Source organism: Nerophis ophidion, linkage group LG01 (genome assembly GCF_033978795.1).
Source record: "Nerophis ophidion isolate RoL-2023_Sa linkage group LG01, RoL_Noph_v1.0, whole genome shotgun sequence".
Lineage (NCBI taxonomy): Eukaryota > Metazoa > Chordata > Actinopteri > Syngnathiformes > Syngnathidae > Nerophis > Nerophis ophidion.
The window spans coordinates 46747093-46758786 of NC_084611.1; the positions used below are offsets into that span (position 1 = coordinate 46747093).

An 11694-nucleotide genomic window follows, 5' to 3' on the forward strand; every position below is an offset into this window, starting at 1 on the left:
ACAGTCTAACTCTGCGTGTGTTTAACATATCCATCCATCCAACCATCCATTTCCTACCGCTTATTCCCTTTTGGCCAATAAACCTGCTTCTCATGCGCCACAGCCTTCATCAGAGGTGACAACACCTCTGATGAAGGCTGCAGAAGCAAGGTAGCCGAAACTTGTCAGGTACAACGCTTTACCTTACTAGCCTATATAAATCAACCATTTATAAATAAACGTCAGTAGGCTAAATTAACCTCTTCGACATGTTTTACAAATGATTGTACTGTTTTCACTCATTAAAAAGTCTCACAAATGACTGTACTGTTTTCACTCAATAAAAACAGTCCTAGAAATAATAGTACAGTTTTCATGAACTAAAAACAGTTTTATAAATAACTGTACAGTTTTCACTCATTAAAAACAGTCCAAGGAATGATTTTACCACCTTCAGTCATTAAAAGCAGTCCTAGAAATGATTGTACTGTTTTCACTCATTAACAACAGTCCTACAAATTATTGTACTGTTTTCACTCATTAAAAACTGTCTTGCAAATGACTGTACTGTTTTCACTCATTAAAAACTGTACTAGAAATAATTTTGCTGTTTTCATTAACTAAAAAAAGTCTTATAAATAACTATACAGTTTTCACTCATTAAAAACAGTCCAAGAAATGATTGTACTGTTTTCACTCATTAAAAAAAGTCCTACAAATTATTGTACTGTTTTCACTCATTAAAAACAGTCTTACAAAAAACTGTACAGTTTTCATTCATTAAAAGCAGTCCTACAAACGATTGCATTGTTTTCACTCATTAAAAGCAGCCATAGAAATTACTGTACTGCTTTCACTCATTAAAAACAATCCTAAAAATAATTGAACTGTTTTCACTCATTAAAATTGTCTTACAAATGACTGTAGTGTTTTCACTCTTTAAAAACAGTCCGAGAAATGATTATACTGTTTTCATTCATTAAAAACAATCCTACAAATGATTGTACTGTTTTCACTCATTAAAAACAGTTCTACAAATGATTGTGCTGTTTTCACTCATTAAAAGCAGTCCTAGAAATGATTGTACTGTTTTCACTCATTAAAAACAGTCTTTTAAATAACTGTACAGTTTTCATTCATTAAAAGCAGTCATAGAAACGATTGGATTGTTTTCACTCATTAAAAACAGCCCTAGAAATGATTGTACTGTTTTCACTCATTAAAAACTGTCTTACAAATGACTGTACTGTTTTCACTCATTAAAAACAGTCCAAGAAATAATTGAACTGTTTTCACTCATTAAAATTGTCTTACAAATAAATGACTGTAGTGTTTTCACTCATTAAAAACTGTCCGAGAAATGATTATACTGTTTTCACTCATTAAAAACAGTCCTAGAAATGATTGTACGGTTTTCACTCATTAAAAACAGTTCTAGAAATGATTGTACTGTTTTCACTCATTAAAAGCAGTCCTAGAAATGATTGTACTGTTTTCACTCATTAAAAACAGTCTTTTAAATAGCTGTACCGTTTTCACCCATTAAAACAGTTTTATAAATAACTGTACAGTTTTCACTCAGTAAAAACAGTCCAACAAATGATTGTACTGTTTTCACTCATTAAAAACAGTCCTAGAAATAACTGTACTGTTTTCATGAACTAAAAAGAGTCTTACAAATGATTGTGCTGTTTTCACTCATTAAAACCAGTCCTAGAAATTATGGTAGAGTTTTCCCTCATTAAAAAAAGTCCTAGAAATGATTGTACTGTTTTCACTCATTAAAAGCAGTCCGAATAATAATTACTGTTTTCATGAACTAAAAACAGTCTTACAAATGACTGTACTGTTTTCACTCATTAAAACCAGTCCTAGAAATTATTGTAGAGTCTTCACTCATTAAAAATTGTCTTAAGATGAGTGCAGTGTTGAAACAACTTTGACAAGTTCCTGCCTGCAACCTTGGCACACATGTAGCTTGTAACCCTAAACCACTTCCCCGCTCCACTCTGGTGTTGCATTCAATGACCCATTGACTGCACCATTGTCACGCCCGCTGCCCAATATTGTGTTGGAGAACTTGCTTGTTCAATGTGCCTTGGTCTTGAGTGAAAACGTAACTAACACTGCGTGTAGCGTCCTGACGTGTTTTCTTATGGCCTCAATTGTGCCGTGAAGACAATGGCAGGTTTTGGGTGGTGGGTTATGGACGCCAGTGTTTTTTAACCACGGTTGAGCCATGTGGGGCCCCATGAGGTCTCAGCTGGAGTCCGTATGGCCCGCAGTGGTGCTTGATTGTAATACACGTTTCCACCACTTGTGGCAGTAATGACAATAACAAAGAGAAGACATATGGAGCTAAAGACATAGATAAGTTTCTTAAGAGCAAAAACTATGACTAAAGTGGTGAAAGGTAGGCTGTATCTTCATATGCACTTCAATTTTATTGACAATTTAAGGAAAAAACATATGCATTATTAATTTAGTTTGTTTATTTTAGCACAACATGAATGTATGTCAGAAATTTCTTGTTTCTTATTTTGCAGTATATTTTGTTAGTACTTATTTTTCTAATCAGTCTTACTGAAGGTTTGAATCACAAGTTTTCGACATTTGACAGAGGTTGTAAGTAGGTTTGATATAAGAGTAAGTTTACTAATTTAGTGTTAATATTGGAGTGGGCCCCAGGCCCCTCTGTACTACAGAAGTTGGGCCCCAGGTCAAAAAGCCTAAGAATCATTAGGTAAGGTAAAACTGTTAGCCTGTGAGTTGGGATGTAGCTATTGATTTTTTTTTAGTAATCGAGTAATGTATCAATTCGTTTTTTCGATTAATCTAGTAATCGGATAAAACCCACTTATGGTAGGTACGTATATATATATATATATATATATATATATATACATACACATATATATATAAAGGTGTGTGTGTGTGTGTATATATACACACACACACATATATATATATATATATATATATATATATATATATATACACATATACTGTAAATATATATACATGCACATATATATATATACATATATACACACATATGTATATATATACACACATACATACATGTATATATATATATATACATATATACACTGTATATATATATATATATATATACACTGTATATATATATATATATATATATATATATATATATATATATATATATATATATATATATATACATATACATGTAGGTGTGGGAAAAATCACAAGACTACTTCATCTCTACAGAACAGTTTCATAGGGGTTCCCTCAATCATCAGGGGATTTTATATATATATATATATATATATATATATATATATACACGTATATACACGCACACACACACATATATATATATATATATATATATATTTATATATATATATATATATATATATATATATATATAGGGCTGGGCGATATGCTCGATATATATTGCGGGTTTATCTCTGTGCGATATGGAAAATGACTATATGGTGATATTGGAGTATATGTTCTCACGCAGTTGTTTTTAGCTGCTGGCATTACACTACAGGCTTTTCTCACTCTTTCTTGTCTCTCCTTCTCACATACAGCAAGCACAGTTTCTTACATATGTCACATACTTTCACGTCATACGTCACATACTTATACGCCCTCGCGGAGCAGAGAGGTAGCAGACTGGGTAACGTTAGCGGTGGTGCTAACGGAGGGGTAATACGAGAGAAAGAAGGTGCGAATTTGGTAACAAATGAAGGAAGAATTAATTCCCAAGAAAAACAGCAGGGGGTCCATCGACTGGCGGTGGTTTGGCTTCAAGTAGGAATATCTCGAACAGACAACCGTAATTGGTCCAATGTGGGACAAAAAAGTAGCATTACTGCTAATATATAGCATCATTTGATAAGTCACCTGCTAGAGAATGAAGAGTGGTTACTCCGCATTTCAACACATTCGGTGCCACACGCCCATACCATCAAAATGCCGAGGCAAACATTTCCAGATCAACACCGTATGAAAAATTTGTCAACATTAAGCAGCTCATTTTTATTTGACAGTTATTGAAATATCTTGTGTGACATCATGCAGAAAAGTGCACTGTATTTGTTTTAAACTATTGTAGTGGCGTTCTGTACAAAAAGTGCACATTAATTTTTTTGTTGTTCTGAAATGTCATCCTGGTAACATCATGCACAAAAGTGCACTCATAGCTTGTTTTAAAATGTCTGACAATCTTGCACTTTCTGTTTGGAAATGACATGAATGTTTGTGCCACTGTGCCAATAACTGTTTAATAAATACACTGTTGCTAAATTGACTTAGTTGTGATTTCCCTCTCTGCATGAAAGTTTAAAAATAGCATATATTAATGCAGTATTAAGAAGAATGTTTTAATGCAGACACATAGAATCATCGTACTACTGTCATTATATGCAACAAGTGTTCATTCAAGGCTAAGGCAAAATATCTAGATATATATTGTGTATCGCAATATGGCCTAAAAATATTGAGATATCAAAAAAAGGCCATATCGCCCAGCCCTACACACACACACACACACACACATATATATATATATATATATATATATATATATATATATATATATATATATATTTACATATATATATATGTAAGTATATGTGTACATACATGTACATATATATGTACATGTACATACTGTATATGTATATGTTTATATATGTACATATATGTGTATACGTGTATATATGTGTGTGTGTATATATATATATATATATATACACATATATATACATGTACATATATGTGTATGTGGATATACATCTATATATGTACATATACATGTACATAAATGTATATGTGGATATATATATATATATATGTACATATATATGTACATATATGTGGGTATATATACATAGATGTACATATATATATACATATACATATATATGTATATATATACTTTATATGTGTGTGTTTGTATGTGTGTGTGCGTGTGTATGTGTGTGTGTGTGTACATATAAGATTAACTGAGCCCTTTTAAAACATAATGAGATGGACATTTTGTTGATCAAATGAAAAAGACATGGTTTATTTGTATACTGTTGTCAAGTCTACACAGTTTGCTCTACAAGGCAGCTTGTTGTGAAATTCTCGGTTCCACAAGACCACACGCTTTTTTCTCCTTTTTACGCTCATTCTTCTTGTAAACATGACTTATTCAGAATTGAGCCTTGTTCTCAGGTACTTTGTTTCATGTCCGGATACTAATGCAAGGCATGATGCAACACACACCTCATCAATATTCAGGCCTAGAAAGCCAAGCGACCCGGCTTTAAGGTGCAGTTTCCATTCAAATGAACGTACTTCAAGCGACTCTGGAAGGCCAAAACTGGGCCATTCTGTCTCTCTCTGTCTGCCTCTCGAACACGATATCACTGCTAATACTTTCTGCGTCTTACATACACACACCTATTTCCCTGGGCTCGGTGTGCAATGTACCGTGAAACAAGAGCCACTTCAGTAATAAGCGTTATTTTAGTCAAACAGTGGTTAGAAGGAGTCATAGTGGACAAAAGAACACACTGCAGCATGCAGGATCCCAACAACAAAGAAGCCAGCGCTGCCAACAGCCCTCAAAAGATAAGCGGGATTCTTTATCTGGGACAAATATAGACACAATTAAAGTCCTAAAAATGGGACAAAAACTGCCAACCCAGAGTGGAGAATCCATTTATTTCATTCTATCAAGGAAATGATCACCTTCCAACTTAACTTTCAACGGCAACCATCCCTTTTAATTAGTACCCCCTCCTTTGCAATGTGATATCAGTGTGAGCGTGATTTGAATGGATCAAAGAACAGAATCATCTACGGCTATTATTTCCATCTCCGCCGAACAATCTGTGCAAACCAAAGCGGGACAGTTTATTGCTTCTGTGCAGGAAAACAGACGTACCTGTGCTTCCACGAGGGAGGCGTTGACCAAGCTGTCGTTGATGAAGACGTGGACCAGGGCAGTGGCACAGAGTGAGGGGGAGCCACTATCATTCACCCGGACCACCAGGCGATGAAGACCTCTGTGGCGCCGCTCCAGCGGCTCTGCCAGTGTGATCACACCGTTAGAGTGGCCGATCTCAAAGAGCCTGAAGGGATTTCCTCCAACCAAGGCGTAGTGAAGGTCGGCGTTTGGGCCTGTGTCAGAGTCTATGGCTGTCACGGTCCGGACAATAGTGCGGGCACTGCTAGCAGGCGGAAGGAGCGTGTAGGACTCATTGGCTGGAGACGTGATGGCGGGGGCGTTGTCGTTTTCATCTGTCACAAACAGAGATACGGTGGCCGTGGCGGTTTTACGTGGCTCTCCCCCATCTACAGCCCTCACGCGGAAGGTATAAGTGGACAGTTGTTCACGGTCAAACGATAAGGAGGAGAAGATTGTGCCTGTGTTGTTCTCAATGGAGAACACCTCCTCTTGATCTTTCGCACCACTTTCTCCAACAATCTTCTCATCGTCCATCTCTACAAAGAGGCTGAGCTCCGCATTCTCACCTTCGTCAGCGTCGGTCACGGTGACCATGCCAACCGGGCTGTTGGCAAGGAGGTTCTCTTTCACGTAAAACGTAAACACTTCCTGAACAAACTTGGGTGCGTTGTCGTTACGGTCAGTCACCTGGATGACCACACTTGCTGAGCCCTGAAGAGGAGGGGTGCCTTTGTCCTTAGCAATAACTTGAAGCTCGTACCTCTCTCTTTGCTCTCTGTCCAGTACACCAGTGGCACGGATATCTCCATTATCTGGATCTATGTAGAATGGTCCATTTGCTGCAGGGTCCAGGGAGTAAGCTAGCTCTGCGTTCTTGCCACTGTCTGCATCTGAGGCCACCACTGTAATGACCCTCTCGTTGGGGGAGTTGTTCTCAGCGAAGTGGACTTCCACGACACTTTGGGAAAAAATAGGGGGGTGGTCATTGTAGTCGACCACTCGCACCATCAGGGAACTGTTGCTGGAGAGACTGGGGCTGCCAGAATCCACTGCCACGATGGTGACGCTATATTCTTTAGTGACTTCGTAGTCCAGCAAGGCCGAGGTATGCAGGAAGAATTTTTTCTTGTTCCTGTAAAAAGTTATTTTCAAACTTTTAGCTGAAAAAAATGTGCATTGTAATATACATAGTTACATCAACATAGTTGTGCGCACGTAGCTAATAGATCAGCCCTGAGGATCTTGTATACTACAGAGCCCTTCTGCAGAGTGATGTAACAAAATGTGGAACCCCCACATTTGTTTTCTACACCCAAACAAACAAAAGCGGAAAAAGTTGGCTAAGAATGAAACTCAAGGCCTGCCACATGGTTTAAAGTGGCCCGTGAAAGCCTAGAAATAAAGCATTTAATCTTTCTTACTGAATTAATTTGTTCTTTCAATTCTGACGGAATATGTGCAAGTGCTGCATGCGCTTGTACGTCTTTTCAATTTTCATGTTATCTGATCATACAACAAACAGTACTATTATCATCTTTTACAAACAAGTGTTTTTGTTAGAATATAAATGACCCCCAAAATATCTGTATTTCCCCATGATTTTCCAAGAAAGTTAGCCATCAATTTGTACGTAAAAACTCAAATGCATTGGCAATTGCGTATTCTCATAAGGCAGTGATACAGTGATCTTCATATATGTTTATTGTTGCAAGCAGCCATGAACACCAGTTTGATACTTCTACCTTACTGTAAATATTATCTGACAAATGTACCAAATGGGAGAACAGTTATTAAAACCAGACGTTTGACCCCTATAAAGTGGATATACTTGAAAGTTCTCACACATCTTATCAGGCCCTGACAAACACATGTGTCAAATTTGAGCAAAGTCGATATAAAAAACACTGCCCCCGTTCCAGGCACACTGTCATTGCGTAAACAATGGCACGACTCCATTAGGAACTTCTATGTAGTATCGTGTCTTCCATTTTAAGCACAGCACATAGGGGGCGCCACTAATCTCATTGTAAGTAATGACAGCATTCATTAAGATAACAGACTAATTAGCGCCCTCTCCCTGCATTTAAAAAATTGTCTCACAACCGACTTGGGAGCACTGGCATTCATTTGGAGAATGTCCTAATGCAAAAACATGACTAAATACGTGAGTGTGAAGACCTCTTGACTTCACTAAATATTTATGAAGTCAATTTACAGATAGTGTGACATTTTACCCACTTGGCTTTTGTTGAATGAGTGGACCACTTGAGCTAAGTTGGCTAAAAAATAGAACTGCATGAAACAAGACTTGTTTCGAGAGACTGGCGAGAGGAATACTCATAGAAAGTGGAAGTTCTTTCTTAGACGGTTCGTTTCCCCCATTACTGTGACTGCTTCATGACTCATAATGTGTTTCATCCTTTTACCCTCAACTAATCAAGTCTTTGGTACAACTTACCTGTCAAAGGCTTCATCTGCTGGTAGAGGTGGGAGCGCTGTTTCCCCAGCTGGCTTCAGGGTGAATGGGACGTCACCAACGACAGTGCAAGTAACAGCCCCGTTCTCTCCTTGGTCTCGGTCGGACACTTGGACCAGAGCAACTGGCGTGTCCACCAGAACGTTCTCAGGTACCAACGCGGCTCCATCTCGCACCGGGATTCGTCCGATCTTCCGAATCTCTACAACTGGGACGTTGTCATTTTCATCACGGACCGCCAGAATGACGGTGGTTCGATCGGTGCGTGGTGGCTGACCTCTGTCCCGAGCCGTGACGGTGAACCTCAGCTGAGCTACTTCTTCCCTGTCAATTCTGTGAAGGACACTTAGCCATCCCGTGGCCTCATCCAATCGCAGGAGACGTCGGACAGATTCTGTGGCCGCGCCAAAGACGTATTCCACCTGCCCATTCACTCCGATGTCACGGTCTGAAGCTCTCACCTGAAGGACGGGTGTACCCGGGGGCGCGTTTTCCGCCATTTCCGCCTCATACGTGGACCTTTCGAAGAGCGGGCTGTTGTCGTTGACATCGGTGATGGAAACACGAAGCAGAGCTTGGGATGAACGTGGGGGGTTTCCTCCATCTCGAACCCGCAGGATCAGTTCATACGAGTCTTTTTGTTCGCGGTCCAACATACCTTTGACAATGAGTTGAGGTTGTTTTTCACCATCTGGTATATCTGCCACTTGGAGTTCAAACACAGTGCTCCTAGCTCCTCCTCCGTTGTCTCCACTCCTACCCCTCCTATCCCCAAGCCCGTCTACTCTACCTCCTGTTGTGCGTCTGGTTGACGTTGACCCACTGGCACCTTCTTGGATCAGCTCATAGCGGTCGATTCCATTTCTTCCAAAGTCCCTGTCTGTGGCAGTGGGCAGCAGGTAAAGAGTCCCGATTGGACGATTCTCCTCCACAGAGAGCTGGAGAACAGGTGAGGGGAAGGACGGCGTGTTGTCATTTATGTCAGTGATGACCACACGCCCTTCGAACAAATCCACCCAGCTCTGCAGGGGCCCAATCACTGACACCTCAAAGTCCAAGAAGCACTCGTTTTCATCAAAAATCATTTGGCACTGGGGCAGCTTCTCCCTGTCGATGCGCCTGGGGCCTGTCGTCAGCTCGCCGGTCACGTTGTCGATCTTGAAGAACTCGGAGCCACTCTCTAGGGCAAAGGTGACGTCGCCGCTTCCCGTGCCTGCGGTGAGGCCAAGGTCTGCGGCCACGTTGCCTATCTTGACGTCAGGGGGACCCTCTTCTGCTACGCGGTAGCGTAGAGCAGAGTGTGCACTTGGTAGCTGAGTCAGCAGCTGCAGCAGCAGTAGGACTGCACCAAGTCTCTGCATTGCTCCTCGCCGCTTCTTTCTATATTGGACTCTGTTTGCTCACCCACTCTGAGGCTTCTGTCCTGTTCCACTTTTATTCCGCTGTCTTTTCAACTTATATTTCCACTCTTCTTTCTGGGCACACTTTCTATGTTTTAGTGCTATTGGGCAAAAACCCTCCAGCGTGCTGCAAATGAAACAAAAATAATCATCAGCGTTTCGTGAAATGACTTTGTTTTCATTCTGCTCACAAATCATCTTTTTTTCTGGCCTGTTCTCTCTGAAGTGAAACTGCAATGCAGCACTTTCCGTCCACACAAAAGAGAAAGAGCCGCACTGCTTCCACGGACGCCAGGAGAAGGAAGAGCACATCTAAACATCTTCTTGTAGATGTGGATCTTACCTTAAGAGCAGGGTTCTTGTGTTCCCCGCAGTGCCGAGCCATCACATTCCCGCAACTTGCAAGGACACCCGAGCGCTTCCACGGCCACTTGACTCGAGAAGCAGGAGAAAAGCATCAAGGAAGTAAGCCAGAGCTTCATTTAGCTCCTTTCTTCAGCGGGAGATGGCCGGCAATTACGCGCTAATCCTCGCCGGCTGCTGCGCGGGATGTCGCTAATGGAGCGAGTGAAGATGCGGCTTTTTTTTGCAAGAGTCCCGCCGCCGCATTCTCTCTCTCTCTCGCTCGCTCTACCCTTCTCTCTCTCTAGCGCTCTCGCTCTCTCTCTCTCATTCTTTCTTGCTCGCTCTACCGCTCTCTCTTTCTCTTTGGTTCTCTTTCTCTCTCTCTCATTCTCTCTAGCTCGCTCTGTCTCTATCTCTCTCTGTCTCTCTCTCTCTCTCTATATATGTCTCCCGCAGTCTCTCTCTCCTTGCACCTCTTCTTGCTAGATCCTCTCTCACCTGCCCAGCTCGGGACTGCTGCAATGTCTCTCTGCTGCAATATTGTCTGTCCTAACTCGCCCACTGGACTGGAACAGGAGAGGCAGCACAGTGTTTGGAGGTTGCAGAGGACAGACCCCCTCCCTCTCTCTCCATCCCTCATACTGTCATATAGTGAGATTAAATGGCTCCCAAGCCTTCCCAAACATCCGTGCATGCTGGCTACACATCTTTATTCTCGTGTTGATGAAATAAAAGAAGAGCGATGTGTCAGCCAGTGTCATACTTTTGCTGGTGCAGCTATTTGGTCGGGGATGGGGGGAGGGTGGGGGGTTTTTCACACAACAGTGAAAAGGCTTCATTCATTGTTTTAGTGAAAGAGGCGTTCGCTGGCACACATCCGAGTGGGAAATCATAATAGTGGTGGCATGCTGCAGTCATTTATTCTGGCTGAAAAGCCTGCAGTGGGCAACAGTATGTAAAGTGCTGCAGACAATACCTGCAACACAATGCTGACAAAGGTGAGTGGCTGTAGGAAGTAAACACACTCCTCGCCTTTACTCATGTAAACACCTGGCAGGTATTCTCGCATATACACCTGACAGGTATCGTCACGTAAAAGCCTGACAGGTATTCTCACACGAACAAATGGCATGTATTCTCATAAACACCTGGCAGGTATTCTCACATAAACACCTGACAGGTATTGTCACGTAAAAACCTGACAGGTACTCTCACATATACACCTGGCAAGTATTCTCACATAAACATCCGGTACGTATTCTCGTAAACACCTGGCAGGTATTCTCACGTACACACCTGACAGGTAATCTCACATAAACACTTGACAGGTATTGTCATGTAAAAACCTGACAGGTACTCTCACATTTACACATGACAGGTATTCTCATGTAAACACCTGACAGGTACTCTCAAATAAACACCTGACAGGTACTCTCACGTAAGAACCTGACAGGTATTCTCACATATATACCTGACAGGTATTTTCACACAAACAAATGGCATGTATTCTCCTAAACACCTGACAAGTATTCTCACATAAA

General features: G+C 40.9%; 1 protein-coding gene across 1 annotated transcript in view; it reads right to left on the bottom strand.

The window, feature by feature from the left end:
* The window catches only part of pcdh7a (protocadherin 7a), an 89774-nt gene extending 78996 nt beyond the window's left edge, over positions 1–10778 (bottom strand). The window contains exons 1-3 of the mRNA XM_061905087.1: positions 10152–10778; positions 8391–9935; positions 5909–7064 (exon numbers count right to left, since the gene is read on the bottom strand). Coding sequence (XP_061761071.1) covers positions 5909–7064; positions 8391–9769 — 2535 coding nt within the window. The 5' untranslated portion in view covers positions 9770–9935; positions 10152–10778. The remainder of the gene's footprint in view (positions 1–5908; positions 7065–8390; positions 9936–10151) is intronic.
* Between the last annotated feature and the right edge of the window lie 916 nt (positions 10779–11694).